The sequence below is a fragment of the Batrachochytrium dendrobatidis genome (genome assembly GCF_000203795.2).
Source record: "Batrachochytrium dendrobatidis JAM81 unplaced genomic scaffold BATDEscaffold_1, whole genome shotgun sequence".
Taxonomy (NCBI): domain Eukaryota; kingdom Fungi; phylum Chytridiomycota; class Chytridiomycetes; order Rhizophydiales; genus Batrachochytrium; species Batrachochytrium dendrobatidis.
In genome coordinates, this window is record NW_006281099.1 from 2,526,303 (window position 1) to 2,548,372 (window position 22,070).

Sequence of the window (22,070 nt, forward strand, 5' to 3'; positions counted from 1 at the left end):
ACTCTGGTTGCTCACCAACACCTGTAGTTGTTATACCAGTTGTGGTACTCGAAACCATTTTCACGACTGTAAACATCACCGCAACAGTGACTGTGTTTTGTCCACAAAGTCAATCCAAGTTGTTTATATGCGACAACAGCACGTTGCACACACACGCAGACTGTCGATACGGAATGACAAGCAACAATCAACTTATTCCGTAATCGTGCAATTGTTGACATAAATGCCATTGCGGTCAATGCTGTATCGACTGGTGTTGAACCTTGAATGAATGCTGCAACTCGCATTTGTTTATTGCGTTTTGCATCGAATGCGATGTGCACACTCAATAAACTTTGTGGTATTCTGGTCACATTCCGTATCAATCTGCAACAGATTACCAACATCCATACAATCAACAACACGATCAGATTATTAGTGGATCAATCTATTGCTGTCAAACTTGTAGTCATGACCCAACTCGGTACAAATCAGGTCAAATTTGTTCCAGAAACTCCAACAAAAACCATCAACCCGACCACTGAGCTGGCTGTTCGTTGATGATTTGCTGATTATGTGGGTTTATTGTTGATGGGTAAGCGTGTAAACTGTCGTACATGCAATTTATACTGCGAGTTGATGGTCAAGTCTGACAATCTGCATTCATGAACTTGTGTGCAAGCAGTGTTTTGTTGGATCTCAAACATCCTGCAACTCGCACAGTTGTTTGCACAGTTGCTCGTCTATCAATCCAACTGGATCTGCAACTCTGTCAAGCAAATCCGTAGTGCAACCTGCTGATGTTGATGTGACTACAATAAACACGAAACTCACCGAAATAACACTTGCTGATCTGACAGGTCAATGAGTGACACTCTAACCATTAATACCAAACAAACAACGTTTTGAATCAACAATCAACTGTCATGACAATTGGTAACATTCGTGGTCATTTGGCATCCATCTCAAACCATCACATCAAATACATTTCCAAAATCGATTGCTGGACAACTCAACTCGGTGCACGAGTCCGCATTACTGTGTCAGAGAGTAGTATAGATAGGGCACCAAATGATACCACCTTATTTGGCAGACGCTCTCTCCTAAAATCAGTACAAAGTGAGTTAAATTATAGTTTGTCTGTGGCATAAGTTTTATTATAAAATAATAAGGGATTCAATGGCCAAAATGGTGGTTTATTGTCAGTGCTAAATTCATACAAATATCTGATATTCTTGTTCAATCCAATGGAATTTGCTCTATATTCAAACAATTCAAATTCAATTAAATCAGAATTTAATTACGATAATAAGTATATATGGAAGGTAGATTATATTGTGATAAACTTTTGTGGTGTTGAATGTTTTTTTACCTTTTTAAAATGAAATGGCGTCAAGAAGAAAACAGCTCAAGGAAGTGAAAGCTGCTCTTGCTGCTCTACAGGAGGAACTTCTGGGAGCAAAAGAAGAAAGTAAACAGAGCAGAGGAAAGGTTGGAGAATGCTATTCTGGAGGAAAAAGCAGACTCTATTCTTGCCGGCTTAAAAAGCCTTTACGACGGTGCGTCAGCCAACCTCACTGGTCTCCAGAGAGAGAAGGAGAAGCTGCTGGAAGAGAAGAATATTCTCATCCGCTCTTACTCCTCCAGTGACGAGGAAACTCGAGAAATCTCACCTGTTTCTGATGGTTCACTCAAGCAGCAAGAAATCGACAGTACTATTGAAAAGACAAAAAAGTATCTCTTCAGAACTGAAAGATGGGGATGTGTTACAATCATCAAAAAGAGAACAGCCATTACTTTTGCTCACAATGAACATCGCACTTTGGAGGTTGGAAACATTATCAAAACTTTCTCTATTGAAAAAGATTCTCAATACGATTTAAAGGTCCGTAAAGTCAATATCGAAAGTGACTGGGTTCTATTGGAAGCAGACGTTGATTTGTGCGAGGAGGGGCCAATTTGGGAACCTGTTGTTTATGGACGTCGGTATGTTCAGCTAGGCCTTTCTGCTCCTCATCAAGAAGATTCTCCATTTGCCATTTCAACCGGAGTGATTCACTCACAGCGTCCGAATATTTTGGCCACACTCTTGGGTCGGTGGGAGTGAATCCTGGTGATTCTGGTGGCGGTTGCTTTAATCAATCATCTGGCTGTTTGGTTGGAATCAATGTTGGGTGCGAGAATGTTCCTATCAGTCTAGAGAAGGATACTGGTGCTCAGATATATGACAAAATCTCGTCGAGATATGCTGCCAGAGCTCATATTATCCCTATCGATAGCTTCCTGTTTGTTTAATAAATAGTTTCAATTTCTTTTACTTACTGCCATATTTATACTTTAGATCTGATTCCTTTCGCATTGTTTTCTCATACAACACATCCATCTTATTACCAGTCAACGGATTGATGTTATTTAAGCTATAACATTTCAGACATCCGTGAAATAAACATCCGTTGAATTCATAAACAGTATTGCTTTCTTGGTCATAACCATCGACATTGTATCTTCCAATATTTTTGTTTTGTTCAAGACTCCTCCCCAACTCATCATCAATTGAACGAATCCATAGTTTCTCGCTCTTGGAAATATCGCCTTGCTTCTTTGAATGTTTTGCTAAAACTTGTGGTAGATATTTCTTGATGACATTCAAACCATATGAGCTAGAGTTAAATCCGTAGACAGGCATATCATCCAACCAATTCAACAAATCTTTCCTCAACATCTTATCTTTTCATCATCAATTTTAGCAATATGTTTGAAAAATACACAATAGTTTGGATACAACATGTGAAGATATTTCTTTCTTATTTCATTCATCTTAATAATCATAATATTCAATGCCTCTGTAGTTGTTCCTTCTACTGGAATAAATTCAGGTTTCTCTTCCCCACTGCCCATAAGACTAATACTCAGCAATTCGTGTGTTCCAAGATACTGTAGTTTTGTATCAGATTTTGATTCATTTGGCCTTAACCAGGTCTCAACATCATAGAAAATAAAGTAAGGATGAAATCGCAACTCTTTTGAAACAAGTATACCGTTTACTTTCAGCTTTTCAAAAACAGATGGTGTAGGCTTATAATTCCCTTCCTCAAAGACTATCTTTGGATTACTTTTATTACAGATTAAAGAATGCCTACTCATCTTTTAGCTTCACTGAGAAAAGTACTACATTCAGGACACTGGAATGTTTTGGATAATATATTGATGGTTTTGATGTAGAAAAAGTGATTGATTTGCTTATCAGTATACAAATTTAAATTGAGAATATCACTCAATTGCTTATTCGAATGTCGTAGCAAGATAGCTTTCTTTTCTGTGGTACTGTAGATATTGATTTTGATGGAAAAATAATTCTCGATAGACTCAAGCTCTGCTTCGTCCACGCCTTGATAATTATTGAAACTCTTTTTGTAGTATTCTTCAAAGAGTTCTTTAGCAATACTTGAAAATCTGTCCAATCTCTGTTTTGGATGTCTGTGATGAGCTAAACAATACCAGAAACAAAGATTATTTGGCACATTCTCAAATGAAATGATACTTTTACTGTTCTTGATAAACACTGGAAATGAAATTGAAGCTCCAATTGGGATGTCAGGGATGGATGTCGTTAGAATCACATATTCGTAAATTCTCAATAGAATATTTTGAATTTAGTCTTTTCAACCGTTCAATAATAGTATCTTGCTCCATTTGGTCCAAAATAGCATTAATACCATTATTAATCATTGGGATTTCATCATTGAAAAACGATGTATTCTCTGATGAATAGAAGTTAGTTATTTCATTATTCTCTACATTTCTTAGCATATACCCAAACTGAATATCCAACCAATATCCTAGTTTTTGGTTTACGTGATTGTTTAATATTATTTGTTTTAATTCTTCTACTCCCGTATACATTTCTCTATTCCATTGAATAGTTTTTGATTTTGGCTGGAATGGATGTTTATCGACATAAGCACTGTATTTGCGTTTAATCTTTGCTGCTTGTTTCTTTTTATCCTTTTGAAGTTGGATGAAAGTGTTGTACACTTTGGTTCCAGATATCCCACTTATAAATCCTTGAATTTTCTTTCTAAAACAAAGTTTTACCCTTTTGATGACTTTAACCTGTATATTCGTCATTATCGCAATCATTTTCTTTATATTTGTCTTGTTTTCTTCCTAATGGTAGCAGGAAATCAACAAAATAATTTAATTCATATTTCACATTGTACAATCCAACAGGGTTTTCATTTAAAGCAGAACCATTTTCATCCATAACACTCGACATTTTCAATGAAATTGTTTATTATTACGAAATAAAATTCAATTTATTCTAAATTCAAAAAATTAATTTCTTGGATTAGGTTAAAACAAATGACATTGAACATCCCAAGTACCTCATTGAAAGCCAAATATCCAAAAACTTACCGATTAACACTGTTTATACTGACCCAAAAAACGGTCAAAACTACAAGGTTGTTGAACGAAAACTAAACAATAGTCTGATCAAAGTGGCAGAACATTACTTGGGAAATGACATTAAACCTATTGTGCTCGAGAATATCCCCAAAGAAATGCTAAAGATTGATAATCCTGTGAAATCAAATCCAAATAAACTCTTGAAATCAAAAATCCAATCGCTTGAAGATAAATGTCGTGTATTGCTTCAAAATCAATACAAGTCTCTGTATCATCGTATCAAAGAATTATTGGACGACAGTTACCACGAAACATCAGATACCATTTATCTTCTTCATTCTGGATTGGTTCTTTCATTCAAGAAAGCTCATTATCCAACGATGGCTTTGGTTTTAAGTGCTGTAGACAAGAAGGTCCATAACATATTTAGCGACATCGAAATACTTTCCAAAGTAATGGAAAAACAACATAAACTTCAACAGAAACTATATCGGATGATTATGAACAACAACAATAACTCTGATGAAACAAAAGAGATTATCTTATAATTCATTGGATAAGAAGTTCCTGTAAACTATTCATCTTCAACATCAATGACTCTTGTATCCAGTAGTTCGAAAAATCTATCCACTCCATCCTGCTCTCTATCCTCAGAATTAGTTCTTGAACAAATAAGCAAGTCAATGGATTCAATAGGTATAGTAGGCTTCAACGCTTCAGAATCATTTGGTTTCATTGATATAGTTGTGTATTTGTCAAAGCACTTACTTTCATTTGGCATCTAGTAAACAATATCTGTGTGTGGAATCTTTATTCAATTGGAATATTTCAATTCCATAACTACTCCCACTCCTTTCGAATATTATCACCTGGCCGTTTCGTAGAACAATAAATGACTTTTTGATTGCATCCATTTGTATTTGAAAGCCTTTGCTTGAATTGCGGCAGTATTCTGACATAGTTGATGAACCATTATTCGGCTCCCTTCTGTCACCCAAGTTATTTGACATTCTTAAAATGCTCATTGATTGAGGTTTTCGATACCTTGTCATCGCAAAATCGACACTGATAGCTTGAAACGACAATCATTTTTGTGTTCATCATCCCAAGGAAATAACAATAACGTACATCCCGGATGACAACAGTCTTTCATCTGATTTTTGACAGTTTTCTCTAAAAACTTGTTATGAAATATTCTGCTAGTTTGACACTGGGGACAGTAACCTTTTCTGTCACATTTCTTAAAGCACATCAAACAAACAAAATGTAGCGCATTGAAACACTGAATTAATGGTGTGGTAATAGCTGAATAGCATATTGGACAAGTTGTGTTTTCACTGTTCATTCGAAAGGTAACATCAATTTCAGTCATAAATGGTTATACATTAATGAATGAAAATAATTAATTGGAATTTGTTTAAATTTGATGAAAATGTTGGGAAATAGACAGATTCTAATTGTGAATATCCAAAAACTCTCAAATGTTATTCATTATTGTAGTTGCGATGTTTTTCAGTTGAAATCCCAAACTGCTTTCTCTACAAGTTGGACAAGTTGAGTTCCTTGTAGTGAGCCATTCGGATATACAAGTTGTATGATATTGGTGGTGGCAATTTAAAACTGATATGCGAGCATTTTCTTGGAAATTTTATCTACAAATGGGACAGATTTGTTGTGGAAATCAGCCTGCTTGAAATTATACCAGTGGCTAGACTTTTGGAATTCCGGAATAGTCATTAACACACTTTCATCTTCTGAATCTGTATCGCTGACATTGATTTCTTTCTCGCCGTGGTCGTAATTCATGCCTTTGACTGTTCCAAATTATGATACAATGTCGGTTCAGTCAGCCAAAAGTATTTTGAGCATTTGTCTGTTGGAGGAACATTGGCGCACTCTTGACTATCAAAGTATTTTAGAATCTTGGGGATACGGTCTTTTAACATATTAAAAGTCAGTGTACAGTGCTTAAATCTGGGACATTTTGATACCAACTTATAGTATAGACGATAGCGAGCAAAAATCCTAAAAGAATTGGTCAATTCTATAGATTTTTGTAATTTCCCTAGTAGAGGAATATTATTTTGTGGTGTCACTTACTTTTTAGATATGGAAAAGTCTTTTAGCAGCATTCTATCAAACATTTCAATTTCAATCCGCTCCTTTAGCTTTACTAGTTTCTCTGCTACCACAGAATGATGGAAATTTGCTCTCGATTCATTTTCGTAGGCCAGATAAAGATTCTCTTTGATATCAATACAGAGTTTAGCAAGTAGCTCTTGATCTCCTGTTGGTTGTTCTTTAAGCAATTCATTGTATTGAGCTGTAGCAAATACTGGTTGAGGGACTGGTCGATTATCACTGTATCGCTGGTACTTTTGCTCCTCTGCAAATGTTCGTAAGAGCCTCTGTACATCTTCAAATTCATTCACTCGAGTTTCTGTTGATTGTCTCCTATTAGTAGTTCTTGGTGTTTGGTATGAATCATTGGAATCAGTGGAATCCATTCTCCGTCTTCTATTTGGGACAAGTTCATTTTGCTGTTCATCATCTTCTTGTTGATTGTTTTCAATTGGTATGGTCATATCCAAATCATTTGTATCGGGATGAGGCAAGTCAGGTCCAGATGACAAAGGAACAGCTCGAGTAATTGGAGGACTACGTTCTTGTAAACTGGATAGATTAAATCCAGACCAAGAAAAAGTACAGGTTGTTTGATGATTGTTAATAGCAGGAATGGTCAACAATTGTTTTTTTGCTGTGGTCGAAAGGGAATTGTACTGAAGCATAAATTGTTCTGCTGTCATCACATCTAATTCTCTACACCAATTCATTAGTTTAGCAGCAGGTCGTCATTTCATAGTCGTAGTCGGACTCCATTTTTATCAAGAAATTAATCGTGGATATACCAAGACAATCAAATTCATATTTCAAATGTGAATATGATAAGAGTCCCCCATTAAGCATCAAGTATGAATCTGGAACAGAGACTCCTAGTATAACTAATGAACTCCCCATTATTCTGTTTTAAGCTTTCTGACCCAGATTGTGGCGGTGTTTTCACAGAATGAGGTTTCATATTTCTTTCCTAAAATAAAATGGACTTTTCACAAACAAGACTGTTGCTCCAGCAATATTACAACATTAACAGTGAATGCATCCCACAGCAAAGGGAGAAATCGAAATGGAACCCCGAAAACAACTTTGGTTTCTTGCTGGGAGTAATTGCTTTTGGAATGGCTACTCACAGAACTCAACTCCACAGCTTACTGGTTTCTAGGCAATTTAAAGACCAAGAAAACGCTTTTATCGACTCAATGTTTGACTATTATATTCGGCCTTTTCACAAGAATTACATTACTGATTCAGAAGTCTGCCACACTCCCTTCGCAGTTTCTTCAGGAACTCCATCAAGAACTAATTCTGCAGAAGATTTAGGTGGTGTGCCAGAAGAAAGGGAGTTGCTCCACAAGGATTTGAAAAAGGCTGTGGTCAAGAGGGATGTTGTTTGCTTGTTTTGTTGGAACCGAAAATCTCTTACAGGGTCTCATATTATTGCTCAAAATAATGTCCCAATGGCTTATGACGAAGATTCCCTATTCAAACGAGCTGGAATAACACAAAAACACCAAGTGCAAAATGGGTTGCTGTTATGCAGAAATTGTCACAGTCAATTTGATTTGTTGAAGCAATATGTGGACGTTGCTGATGATAAGCTTGTGGTCAAGGTGATCAACGAGACAAATGATGAAACTAGTGATAAGCACAAAGAATGGAAGGACACTGTTCGGGTATTGAAGGGTAATCGTATGCTGTGGCAGGAGAACTGGACTGATATTGATAACCGACAATCAATGGAATCTAATGGAGAAATGGCGTTGTATTTCGTCCAAAACAACCCAACCAAATTACCAAACAGAAACGCTTTGGAATTCCACAAGACAGCCTGTATGATTTGGCGAATGGCTGTCGGTGCCGAAACAGATGATGAATACTGTTCGGATGATGATGATTTGGTTCCAGTAGACACTGCTGCGTTGAAAAGACGGTTTAAAATCCAAGATTCAGACGAAACTCTAAATATCGTTTCTTGACTTTTAATAAATGTAATGCTGTTTATATTGTATAATTTTAGTAAATACGATGCCATCGCTATTTAATATGAATCAAGTTAAATGAATCTGGAACAGAGACCTCCTAATATTTCAAACTAATGAACTTCCCATTATTCTGTTTTAAGCTTTTTGACCGAGATTCTATCTCAGATAAATGGTTGTTTTTACAACTTTGGACTTGTGACTGTCGTTTAAGAAAACTGAAGAAGCAATCTCAATGAAAGGAGCACTTAGTATGAGTCTGGCACAAACTAAACACCACTAATCTTTGCTCATACAACTGCCCTAATGACTCAAATCAAAGTTGATGCCACAGGCAATATTCATTTCAACAACATTCCCTAGGTTTTACTATGAGATATAGGCTAAAATACCTGATATCATTCGGTGCCTTATCTATACTACTCCAGAGTCATGTTCCGCACACACTATCCATCAACTCTGTCACCAATCATCCGTACAACAACTGACACATACACAAAAACTGTCAACGCAGGCATCCAACGACATCCTCACTGTGTGTTTCACCACTTCCTAATTGTTGTCAAATATTGTCAGTCAATGTGTCAAACATTGCCAGCAAACACTCACTACTTTGATATATATTCAGCCAAACCGACTATGTGGATTATCCGAGACTTGCATTGCAACGAACAGTTTCAAGCACACAGTGTGTGGTTTCAATGTATTGCAACACTCGGCAACTGTTCCCGAACATTGAGACACCATTCAGTATTGACAAATGGTTTGGATTTGCAAAATGACTGTTTATGGCACCATAATTGTCGCAAACATTCCAAACTTTACACCTGACTGTGTTTGGACTGTTGGCTGTGTACATTGGACACTCGGCTGCATGCGACTATCAAACGCGAAATGTCTTGTCTGCCATTCAACATGTTCTGTCAGCAGTTATTCCGTTTGACGATCACTCATCAGTGCTACTGTTTGCAGATTGGAACACTGAATATGTGTCATTACAACGCATCATACACGCATGAATACTGCGTTTGACTGTCATGCAGTATGTTGGCACTATGCAGACAGTAACATCACTCGAGTGAGCAGGACTGCATGTCATTGACACTCTATCAATCACTTTGTGTGTGACGAGACTGAACAAACACTTGTAGAATCTGCTCGTGTAGACATGAACATTGCGGTTGTTGACGATGTGTCATTTACACTTGCATCCGCACTAATACACATGCACCAACTCATTCAGTCCATTCCACTCATTCAACTGACATATCACAACTCTGCATATATGCCTATGATCGGATTGCAATGTTCACGATTGGTGGAATATATGCAGCGTTTGATGGATCATACACGGACACACACGAGCTATGCATTCAGTTATTGGATGCTGCCAATGCAACAGTGGATGATTGTCAACTGCACACACATTCACATACTGCTCGGGAACATAAACGTCGACTGTATCGTTCAACCAAACGGATGATTTGACATGGTAACACTGGAATATCGATGTACATTACAGCAAGTATCCGTGACAATCACAATGAACTCTGTCGCATCCAACTAGGTGCATTCTGGGACAAACACAATGCAACAATCCAGCGACTTGAATGCGCCAATGAATATATGAACTGGATCAAGTTTGCTGACACACTTGACCGGACAGTATTGATGATCGTTTTGATATGACATTTGCAGCAGCTCGAGTCATGTCTGGTGGTGCAACACACACAACAGCCATCACACCATTCCATTCCATTCCACTATACGATGTGATGTGATGCCAATCGTATCATTCAGTACAGCAGTGATATTATTTTTGGCATACCGAGTAATCACTACTTGCGTCTTGCTACAGACGATAATGGACATTTACTTGACTTGCAGTAATGGCAGTACTTGCATATACGTGATTCACTTCCACCATCCAAACTGGTTCCGATTCGTGACGATGCAACTGATCTCGACTCGGATATATCTTGAAATCGACTAGCTGATGCAATACAGCAGCTGGTTCACACCAGACACCCGAAAAACAACAGGATATTGGTCATAATCTACCGAGTCGCATTATATACATCGAATGCTACACCTGATGAACCACCCAATCCATTTGATCGTGTCCTGCTACACAGTTCAGGCAATATGCTGACAACCACTATTCAACCTGATGGCAGTCTGCATACACTGTACCGATTGTACTGATTGCATATATCGACAGGAATAGCGGTGATCATATTGATACAAATGACAAACACGGTATTACACTGATTGATGTGTGTCATAAACTGGTATGTAAGGTCTTGCAAACACACATTGATGGATCGTGGTGCTCAACAAACTCGTCACTACTGAGCATAATCGATTTCAAACCAAACAAGTGTGCTGTGCTGGTTGTTTCACTAGTCGATATTGTTCAACAACGGCAGTGCGTGTAGTCCAATACTATTGTTGTGTTGATTGACATTCAAAATGCATTCGACACTGTCATGGTTGGTGCCTTGATATGATAACTGCAGCATATGTGATTGACACCACGTACACTGGTCTTGCTAACAGCGCTGTACACATGCTCATCAGCTTGTGCTCAAACTGAATCATTGGTTTCTAACCCATTTCCATTTGAACATGGAGTCCGGTAGTGATATCCACTGTCAAATTACTGTTCAACATGTTCATCAACAACACACACGATGATATCAACCGATTGCCATTGCATGAGTATTGTGCAAATCACCATCAATGTGAGGGTTCATGTATGCCGACAATATCGTGATATTTGCCAATTCTGATCAATCACTCCAGTTGGATCTGGTGTACTTGCACGATGGATGGAATAATGTCAAACAAGTTTTGGTGTAGTCAAATGCAACATACTCAGTTTCCGTGGTTACAACACTTTGATTCCGAATTACCAATTGATATGATGCTACACGAACAACAGATTCGTCGTGTTCAACACTACAAATATCTGGATGTTGTATTGCACGAACCACTGTATCACACCATGTGACTGGACTATAATCAGGTTGCTGTATCCAATAGCATGTTGGTTGTGTCCGGTTCTTGCAAACCACCAACTCACAATCAACTTTCAGACACGAATATTCTTGGCAGTCATTCTAGTAATGATCATGTACGCACTGGATCTGGTTGGTGGTTGGTGATGACTTGACCTGCATACACAGTCAACAATCAACAACGGTGTGCTACACATATTGAATGCATGCAAATCCATGACTGTCAACTCCTTGTTGTTGAAATGGGTTCAGATCACCATCAGTTTGTTCATTCGTTGCACCGATGTGATTGCATGATCAACCTGACACCAACCAAACCACACTCGAATATATACGTTCCAGTCATGTGCATGGTGTATCGATTGTCAACTCCAACACATTCCACTATGGTTATGGTCACATCACACCATGCTGATGTATGTCGATCGGTATCACATTGCAAATGACTGTCATCCAATGACTGCAATGCAATACCGTGCATGTATTGTGACTGATACGCTGTGCACCATCAGCAAGTGTGCAACTGTCACTTGATATATCGACTCTGATATGCAACAACATGCTGGATTTACCGTGATCAGGTTTTTGATCAATCTTGGACTCATGATACATGATTTGTCATGTTGGATCGTGTGGATGTGTCATGGACTGCAATTTAGTTGCAGACACACATATGTTTGACATTGACTGATGCATACTGTGCAACAACTGATCAGTGCAGGTGTGATTACACACTCGGTGGTATTGTGCATTATAGTTGTTTGACAATGGATGAATGCTGGATTAGTCGGTCATATGCAACCCATCTGAATCGATTTACTTGGACAAACACTCGATGTAACTGACAACAATGGGTTGACAGCCATGTGGTGCTGATACTTGAGTTGGACTGATCACAGAATACTGACTGTTGGATCAGTCGAGTTTGTGCTGATAGCGTACCATTGGTAACAAACACAACTCTAACACCATCACTGAGACTGTTATACAATAGTTGATCAATACACTTGTAACACCACCAGAATATACTTGTACAAGTTCATATCGTGGTTCAACACCCGAGTTTATTTTAAAATCCATTCATTTAGAAATTACAGTTTCAATACATTCCACATTGTCGACACTTGCTCAATTCCCAACTCTTGTTTGATACAAACCAAATATCACAAATAAACAATCCAGTCAATGTCCAGTAAACTCAACATTTGATCATTTTTTATTCCAAATCAAATTACTGACAATCACTGCAACATACAAATGTTTGATTTTATGTGAATACAACATTGTAATGTTATAAATATTCAACTGTTCGATATATCATCACAACAATCAATAACCAGTTTGATCCACACAATCAGTCATACTTGTGTTTAATGCATGCATACACATCAATTGATTGCATCAACCATGTGTATAGTGTACTATTGTATATTGACAACTCATTATCACATTATTGTATATGGATGAATGGTTCAAAATACACGATTAGTAGTTTGTTATGGATTGAATACAACACATTCAAACAACAATGTTTAGTGTTTGTAACACAATTTGATATTGATAATTCATTGTATTACAATGTTGATATCAAGTCATGCAATGTGTTGATTGAATTTATTCAATTCACACGATCGGATGTTGAATATTCAATCGGAACGCACGACTGAGTCATGATGAGTGTGAGTCATGACTGTGAGACAAATGAGACAATCAACTCTACAAGTTAAACTACACAATCATCTAATAATACTCACAGATCATCCAACACTCTGGTCATGGCAATTATGAGTGATTTTGGTCTCGTTGACATGATTACAGTCATTGATACATTCATGTTTTTATTTTAAATATATTATAATAATGCTAGTATATTTACAATCAGCAATCAGTCGTCATCTCTTGTTCAAGTCTTTTTTAATGTCGTCAAGTGTTAAAGATTTTGATTATCGCGCAAGAAGTATAGAGATAGAAAATAGAGAAAGAGACTGAGTCTTTCAATTAGTAAAGTATAAGGTAATAATATATAATCTGCCGCTGTAGAAAAGATCGGTCAGAAGAGATCTTGAATGATAATCAGGAAGTAGTCACGCAAATTAAAGTCAACAGAATAACGAGTTGAACTTAATAGATAATAACGAAGTTATGTCAGATGATATTTAGATGATTGATTCAGAGGATATTTATTTAATAAGAAAGTGTCTTAGTTCTTATAGTAAAAGATTGTTTGAGGCTTGTGGCTCAAACAGGTAGTATTTGATAATAGGCTATAGTACCCGGAGATAACTTGGCCAATAGGATTGATTCCAGCTGTTAGCTGTGTTGTTATAATGGGATACAGTTACATATGATTGGTAACTATGAATACCATGTTAAAGTAAGTAGGGTCGTTATAGAAACATAAGGGTCAATAATGATGGTGACGTTATGAATTAGGGGATATACAATGTGACACACTAGTGTTACATTGTGTTAGAGTTGAATAATACCCTGCTTGGATATTATATCCGATGTAAGTTAATTAGTTGAACGGTTCGTAATCGGTTAGAGTTTGATTACTTCAACAAAGGTCTGATTTCTTTAACATCAAGTCTCTCCTTGTTCATCTTGACTTTGACGATGAACGGAGTCAGCATAGTCTTGATTTCACCAATATCAGCCCTGAGTTTGACTTCTGACTCTTTGATCTGACTACAGAGGAAACTACCAAGAATAGTAGCTACTCCAAACATTGCACCATACAGCAAGTAGTTTTTGCTGATATGATCTTGAACCTTGCCATGCAGGGGTTTGGATGTTGCTGCATGACTGTTGGTAGTGGTAAATGATCGTTTGAGTATGTGGGAGTGTAGTAGTTTTAATATGTGATGAGTTGAGTTGTTCATTAGGATTTTATTTGGGAAAAATGAATCAATTTATCAAAATGGAAATTTCACGACTTGAATCCATAATTAAACTTTGCATGTGATTTGACATTCATTACATATTATTGACTTGGTTTTGAATATGACTGTTGACTGGCATATTAATGCATACTAATGAATTATTGACACAAGTACCCATCAATCATTATTGATATGCATATCTTTCAATGTTTATCGTTACTGCAATCACGCTATTGAATCTAATGGGTTACAATCTTGATCAAATAGTATTAAGTTACTTGAAAGTAATGTTACTGTTGAATCAAGTCTATCAATTCAAAAACCAGTAATTTGTAATCATTCATTCATCTGTCTGTCAGTAAAATGCAATTTCCATTTTAAAGCGTATTCACGTAAAATGAAACTTTTGTAATTAATATTTGTTGCACTGTTTCATTTGTTGCATTGTTTCTTCAATAGACACAACGTTCATCATATGATGCACACAATCCTTTTATCCACTTTTGGTAGTCATACATTGCATGATTGACAAGTTTAAAGTCATATTCATCCATTTCAATTCAGATATCGAGATTGACCATTCTAAAGTTCCAATGGCATGATATTTAGTAAACTATCGATTTTTTCCGAGATTGGCTGTTTACCACACACCTTGACACTTTTATTTTACATGAATACGACTGCAAATCAAAGTATAAAACATTTGAACCTTTTTTTTCAACTTTGTCACAACTCGTTCAATCTAAAAAGAAAAATGTTTGCTACTCGTATTGCTACTACTTTGATCCGATCTGGTGCTGCTCGCATTGCTGCTCGTCCAGTAGTGTTTTCTCAATTGAAGACTACAATAACCACTCCTTTGCTATCTGCTTTGCATATCTCTCCTGCTCGTCGCTTTGCTCATGGTCTTGGTATGTTTTTACCCCGCTTTATGGCTGCCAATTTGATCTTTTTTAAAAATTTAGATTGATTTATAAAATGCTATTGATATATTCAATCAACCTCAATCACTGCTACTCACCCATTCCTCTATCAAGATAAAATTCAATCTCACTTATTTGTAATGGGTGCAATAGATTTTGGTTACTAACTTGCTGGGTTTGATTCAACCTGTTCTAGTTGACAAGGATTTGGTTACCAAGTTGCAGGAGGAGATCAAATATGAAGCCGAAAGTCCTGAAAACGAAAACGCTTCTTTCTTGGCCAGCTTTAAAGCCAAAAACATTTGGGCGGTAAGCTGGCTTTGGTACTACTGTTGAATGGATTGAACATGGGGCATTTTGAGATTTCCTAATTCGATTTTTTGGTGACTGGAGCTGACTATTGCTGATATTTTTGGTAATGCATAGATTGAGGACAAACTTGGTGGAAAGGATATTTCCATGACTCGCACTTTTGGCAACGAAAAGTAAGATGTATTGAAAGCTATGACTGTTGACTAGATATGAATACATACGACTCGTACTGATGTGTAATCATTTTATTGTATTACTTGTTAGGATCACTCTCTACTTCAACACAGATGCGATTTCTGAAGCCGCCGAGCAAGACATGGTGAGTGTTGAATCTATTTTTATTTTCATATCCTTGGATCAAAAATACTCACCGTGGATGGCTTTATAAATTCTGATAGGGTGAAGATGAAAGCGAAGATCCCTCTGTGGTTACTTCCTGCATTATTGAAAAGCAGGGTGTTGAAGGTGCTCTTGAAATTACTGCTACTGCCATTAACGGCGAGTTCATTGTCGACCATGTCTTCTTTGTCGATTCTCAGAAGCTTGCTCTCGATCTATCAGCTGAAGGCGACTGGATTCGTCGTAGCAAGTATGGTGGACCTATTTTTGCCGATCTCGAGGAAAACGTCCAGGAAACTTTCCAGCAGTACCTCGAGGAGCGTGGCTTTGACTCTGAATTGGCAAACTTTGTTGGCCTTTACATCGAGTCAAAGGAGCAAAACGAGTACATTCACTGGCTTAAGAATGTTGAAAACTTTGTTGCCAAATAATTTGATTATCTGTTACAAGGTCATTTACAACCGTATTCACATAAAATGGAACGCTTTCTGTATTCATCTTGCAGTAATTGCCTCTATTTTGCTTCAAAATAAACAATGGCTAATATCCGTTGCTCATTTCTACTACAAATCGACATTCTCAACTATTGTTTCAACAAGATTGAGTTATAGGTTTAAATTGAAATTGTGCGAGTTTGGTAGTCATCGAGATTACCAGATTCATTCATTGCAATCCAGATATCGGATGACTGTTCTCAACCCTCTTGTATTCTAAAATCTCAGATATGTTTGCATACCAGTCACCCAATATCATGATGTCTGATTTGGATGAAAACAGAGTTGGAAATTAAACAAGGATGTGCTAAAACAGAAATAAACATTCACTCAGTTTTATCTGTGATTGTGTGTACAAGACAAACCAAAAAGTTTTAATATGCTTGATTCATTCAGGTTATAGTAATGCAGGTGTTTATTTGTGCTGAACAGGTAGTGTCAGACTATTGATTTGAACATTTAGGGTCAATATTAAAGAATATTTATTACCAAAAATGAATCAAGTCGACAACCCATTAAATATGGCTAACCTCTACTAGCCATTCTGCGAGTAACAACAGTGCGTTGTGGGGTCGACGTTTCACTGTTTTCATTTAAAGGTATGCCTGCTTTTTTAACTTTACGAGGTGTTTGGCGTCGCTCTGGCTTAGATTTACCCATATTTGCATTGGTGTCATCTGATAATTCTGCAGGGAGAGTAGACTGTTTATGACGGGAATCTGAAAGTGAATCAGGCATAGCAGGAATATTGTCCAGCATCATGATATCGTTACGAAGCTGCTTGGGTGGTGCACGTAATGTGCGAACAAACTGTGTAGTTTTTTTAGGGGTGCTTATTAGAGTCGAGGCAGAAATGGGAGTTGAAGCTGCTACTGCGCGAGCTCGAGTAGTACGGCCACGGGGAGCCGATTCATGAATATCTGCATCAGACACCACATCTGAAAGCAATGTTGTAGGTAACACAGAAGCGACGTCGTTAGATCGAGATACAGTTCGTTTAGGAGTTCGCCGAGTTGTCGTTGTTGACCTGGAAGATTCCACTTGAGACGCATCTGGAATATTCTCTTCATCCTCGAGTAGCCCCGAAACCACTTTTCGCTGAAGTCGGGTAGATCCACTGCTTGGTGTGTTGGTTTTGTATGAAAGCAAATCCACTCCTGTTTTTTTGGACTGTTTTCTAGCAGATTTTCGCAACGAAGCAACCGCATCTTGATGTTTTCCCTCGCCATGCACATTCACACCCGAGTTTGCTTCAGATGCAAACTGGTTCAAGTTGAGATTTGACTGGGAATGAGCAGCCATTGGAAGACGCTTTGACCGGCGGACAGACACCGGAGTGACGTTGGCATGCAAGGGACTTTCCTTTCTAATTGTAGCCATGATTGCTGGAGATACCAAATGCATGTGTGTCGAGTGTTGCATATCTGGCTGAGAAAAAGGCGAATTATTGGTCAATTTAACATCACTTGACCCAACAGGAGTTCCCCTTGGAGACGATATAACTCTTGCAGGTCGCATTCCACTCAAACTAGATCTGTCTTCAAAAGTACCGACGCGCTGTTCCATCTGTACTGGAGTGCGCACATGTGTATCTGGCAACGAGGGTACAAAAGAGCCATCAACCTCATAAACAGAATCAGTGGTCAAAACAGTAGCTGGCTGAGTGCCAACAATAACAGGCGATGAATAAGTCTGAGATTTCAAAGATGGGTTTGAAAGCTGATACTGTGGACTAGTTAGCGAAGCGCAGCTAGTTGAAGCATTACGTGGTGATATAGGAGGTCGTGTAAACGGTGGAGATGGTTTAGGGGAGTATGGCATTATTTCTGATCGAGTTTGATGGATCATTACGGGAGTCGACCGATCAATAGAAGATCTTCCAGTCAAAATAGGTGTAGAACGATCGGTTGGTAGTGGAGTTGATCGATCAATTGATTGAGGAATCGCAAAAACATGGTTGGATTGGGTAGACCTGACAGACGCAATCAGTGAATCTGAGATTGCAAGTGGAGTTGAATCAGATGAATCAGATGTATTCAGTATCATACTGAAACTGTCTTTTGTTGTGTTGAAATCTGGTTCTGCAGGCTGCCAATCAGCCATTGTTGGAGCAGATTGTATGGCTGTCTCGCTGTTTTGTAAATGGTTTTCGTGAAGAGCACGAAGAACCGAATTGCAAGATGGACTGTTTTTAAATGGAGTACTTTGCATGCGCTCTAATGGAGAGGATTTGGCAGCTATAGGAGTTGGAACTGGAGTAGCCACAGTCAAAGAAGCCTTTTGAATGGACACGTCATTTGACATAGAACTAGCTGCAATCGTATGAGATTCAACTGGTTCAGCAGCGTTTGAGGTAGCTATCATAAGCGAAAGGGGTTTAGTTGTTTCAGAAAGTAAACGAGGCATATGATGGGAGGTTTCGCGACTAATAGCCAATGACGCTCGTTGAACCTGAGAGACTACCAAGCGAACATTGTCAATCATGGCACATCTAGCAGCACTCTTTTCATCTTGAAGAGCAGATGAACTGCCAAAGAATTCGTCATATATATGGATAGCTTCGCTATATCTTGAACGATTCAAATAATAAGCAATGAGAAAATCGACATAAAGTGCACTAGCTCTTGAACGGCATTGGGAAATAACACAGGATTCTTCATCTGGCAACAGAGTAATATCTAGCAAACGTTTACGATACTCGGATGCATTTGGAGATGCTAAATAATACAACAAAACCATTAATAAAGTCGGCTCTTGTTTGAAAAACTCAAACCTCAATCAGTAGTCAGCCAAGATTTACATACTAGAAAAGGTATGCTCAATCAGGTATGCAAAAAGACGTTGGTTCTGAAGTGCAGGAGCGTACTTTCGTTGAAACGACATGGCCTCATCAAAATGAGTATTGACTAGAATCTCCATTTGCAACTCAACATCAGTCATTGACCAAATGGATGACCGGACTCGTTGAATAAACTGGTACGCCAGTGTAAATTGCTGATAGCCAACGAGGGTTTTGAGAATCTTTGGTGCCCAGTCCAATTCAATTGATGGATCAGACAAAAGCAAAGATCCAGTCTGAAAATGCATAATTGTATCATATTTAAATGGCAATGATGTCAAGCTTTAAACATCAACATAATGTATACACACTCATCAGAAAATGCATACCTCAAATTGGCCATGATCCATAGCCCAGTATCCTCGAATAGAAGTTAAAAAAGGCTGCGTGATGCCCCACATACAAGCATACTCGGAAGCAATAGTCCCACAATCCAGTAGCAAATAAAAAATCACACAGTGCTTTGGCATCAACGCCATATTAGCACAAGACAAAACATCATCAAACAACAACTCCAGTTCAGCTGCATCTGATGGAGGATAGACAGCGGGCCCATTGATTCCAAATAGTGAAAGAAGCTTGTCAATAAACAGCTCATTATCCATTTTGCAGCGATGGGTAAGAATAGCTTGAGAAGTTTCGCGACTATAAGGGAATCGTTTGGGATCACGAGATAGCCAGTCACTGTAATGAGGATAATCATGTTCGCGCTCAGATGGTGGATTATGATCTCCAACAAACTTGCCGACTTTATCTAATGACAAAATCATACAATTGGAAGTGGATCCCAATGGCTCAATATCTTGAATAGTGCCATATTTTCCAGTTGCCAAGGTTTCTTCAACAATCAAATGAATGGCATCTTCAGACAGCTTGTGAATTTGCAAGTGGAAAAGTGATTCCTGCAAATATACTGTAAAAAGCTTACATCCCTCTCCATTGACGCCTGTTTAGCACAGAAATTCAAAATGTACAAGATATTAATAGCTCGACTAGAGAACCCTTGACCAGATTAGCCAAAAGCTTACCCCTTCCAAACTTGATTGCAGCTACACGCGCATTAGTTACCAATTGTGTGGGTGTGATTCTTTTGGTAGAATTGAAATTCGAATTGATGCTAAAAATACTTGTAATACTGTGACCACTTTTACTATAAACAATGCATCGAGACACCCGTAAGCTGAAACAGGAATAGTTTAAAGACTATATCAAAAAAAAGATTAACACTTACACATCAGCAACATTCAACTCATTTGAAACATATAAAATGTATTGCGGCTCGAGTCCAATGCTAAATTTGTCAAAACAAATATGTTCGATCGGTGCTTAAAAAACAAATGCAATAATAAGTTTAGCCCATATAAACACAACTCATTGAATTGATGCTCGTGAGTTTTGGACCAAATTCAAAAACCTACAAAAGCATGCTGACTTGATAGTGTAAACTAGTTCCATAGTCTCCTCTGTTTTCATTGCCCAAATCTCCACTCCGCCATTAGAAGTGCCAATGATAAAAAGTGGAGCATCATGCGTAGAAGAACTAAATGTACTAATTGCGGTAACCTGCATTTTTGATTAAAAAACAAGTACAGGTTAGTAAGCTGTACATGAAAACCCGGCCCAATTCACATAAACTTTGAGTAATGTACTTACGGTAGCATTCAGTGGTCCAGTAAGATGAGTAGTAAGCAGTTTCTAAGTTGTAAAAATTTCATGAAAAATGGTTAGCAAATACAAGGTGCATTCAATTCATGACAGTTGGACTACAAAATAGATGATTGCGAGTTACCCCAAATGTATCTACTTGAACTCCAGGAGGGGACATTGGAACAATTGTACCAACAAAGAATCTGGCCACAGATCCAACGACAATGTAGCTGCAGCACTGGGAATCCACGATCTGAACAATAAATTGTTGCATAGTTGAATACGCCAAGCCAATGATCAGTATGTAAACTATACAAGACCCCAATACGTTCCGTCAACTACACAATTTATATATTTCAAAATACCTCTGCATTTGTTGATCCCAGTGCAGTGAACTGTACGCTTGAATCAAATTCAAATGGGACTTTGAGAGTATGTAGAGAAAATGGCTCGAATAGCCAGAGCGTGGTATCTCTTGAGCGAGTGTCTTTTACAGCAATGAGCAAGAATTCCAAAAGTCCAAGCCGCACATGAGTAACGAGTGATATTTCAAGAGCCTAATAGTAAACCACGAATTAGATTATGAAACCATGTCCAGAATTTTGGCAGATTCTCACAGAAAACCAGATGTTTTATGAAATCCAACCCATTAAACATGCATTGACAGACCAGTATTAAAACTAGCAGGACAAACTATACTGCAGAAAAACATACATTGGAATCTCCATCAGAAAGCTGTTCGACAGAAAGAGAAGCCAAAAGGATATGTTTGCTACCAACAACAGTGCTGACTTGCAGATGGTTTGGACCGTATCGTACAAACCATGCAGCACAGGCTGAGATGGACTGCTGCAAGCCAATGTCTTTCAAAGATGTCGCTTTTCGGACATGAGTTGTCGATGGTTTTGTGGAATGTAAAGTCCGAGACTTTACAGCAGCTGCATTGGGCTCATGACGACTGGCCATGCTGCCCTTCCGGACAGGAGCATGAACATAAAATGCACATCTAAACTCGGTAGACAACGAAACATCATTCTCTCCCAATCCGAATGTATTCTGAACAGACTGCAAGTCAACGTAATCCTGCATAGCACTTGTCAAACGTTGAGTTGGTAATAAAACATCTAAAAA

General features: G+C 38.0%; 7 protein-coding genes across 7 annotated transcripts; 3 read left to right on the forward strand and 4 right to left on the reverse strand.

Moving 5' to 3' along the window:
* Positions 1-905: 905 nt before the first annotated feature.
* On the forward strand, positions 906-2,086 carry BATDEDRAFT_85874 (uncharacterized protein; the record flags this gene model as incomplete). Its single annotated transcript, XM_006676014.1, has 2 exons — positions 906-1,098; positions 1,452-2,086. The coding sequence occupies 2 exons, from the start codon at positions 906-908 to the stop codon at positions 2,084-2,086; spliced, it is 828 nt and encodes a 275-aa protein (XP_006676077.1).
* Positions 2,087-2,694: 608 nt separating this feature from the next.
* BATDEDRAFT_21987 (uncharacterized protein) lies at positions 2,695-4,119 on the reverse strand (the record flags this gene model as incomplete). The annotated part of the gene is made up of 3 exons (XM_006675373.1): positions 2,695-3,077; positions 3,152-3,466; positions 3,696-4,119. The coding sequence occupies 3 exons, from the start codon at positions 4,117-4,119 to the stop codon at positions 2,695-2,697; spliced, it is 1,122 nt and encodes a 373-aa protein (XP_006675436.1).
* Positions 4,120-6,188: 2,069 nt separating this feature from the next.
* BATDEDRAFT_21988 (uncharacterized protein) lies at positions 6,189-7,220 on the reverse strand (the record flags this gene model as incomplete). Its single annotated transcript, XM_006675374.1, has 2 exons — positions 6,189-6,411; positions 6,487-7,220. 2 exons carry the CDS (start codon positions 7,218-7,220, stop codon positions 6,189-6,191), a joined length of 957 nt encoding a protein of 318 aa, XP_006675437.1.
* Positions 7,221-7,484: 264 nt separating this feature from the next.
* Positions 7,485-8,506, forward strand: BATDEDRAFT_34140 (uncharacterized protein; the record flags this gene model as incomplete). Its single annotated transcript, XM_006675698.1, has 1 exon — positions 7,485-8,506. The coding sequence occupies one exon, from the start codon at positions 7,485-7,487 to the stop codon at positions 8,478-8,480; it is 996 nt and encodes a 331-aa protein (XP_006675761.1). The 3' UTR covers positions 8,481-8,506.
* A 5,549-nt stretch (positions 8,507-14,055) lies between these two features.
* BATDEDRAFT_85389 (uncharacterized protein) lies at positions 14,056-14,385 on the reverse strand (the record flags this gene model as incomplete). Its single annotated transcript, XM_006676299.1, has 1 exon — positions 14,056-14,385. One exon carries the CDS (start codon positions 14,383-14,385, stop codon positions 14,056-14,058), a length of 330 nt encoding a protein of 109 aa, XP_006676362.1.
* A 754-nt stretch (positions 14,386-15,139) lies between these two features.
* BATDEDRAFT_84910 (uncharacterized protein) lies at positions 15,140-16,529 on the forward strand (the record flags this gene model as incomplete). Its single annotated transcript, XM_006676015.1, has 5 exons — positions 15,140-15,296; positions 15,505-15,617; positions 15,735-15,793; positions 15,885-15,939; positions 16,019-16,529. 5 exons carry the CDS (start codon positions 15,140-15,142, stop codon positions 16,388-16,390), a joined length of 756 nt encoding a protein of 251 aa, XP_006676078.1. The 3' UTR covers positions 16,391-16,529.
* Positions 16,530-16,846: 317 nt separating this feature from the next.
* BATDEDRAFT_84911 (uncharacterized protein) lies at positions 16,847-22,028 on the reverse strand (the record flags this gene model as incomplete). The annotated part of the gene is made up of 9 exons (XM_006676300.1): positions 16,847-19,170; positions 19,258-19,528; positions 19,622-20,238; positions 20,321-20,341; positions 20,711-20,855; positions 20,946-20,987; positions 21,082-21,192; positions 21,305-21,496; positions 21,654-22,028. The coding sequence occupies 9 exons, from the start codon at positions 22,026-22,028 to the stop codon at positions 16,979-16,981; spliced, it is 3,966 nt and encodes a 1,321-aa protein (XP_006676363.1). The 3' UTR covers positions 16,847-16,978.
* Positions 22,029-22,070: the final 42 nt, after the last annotated feature.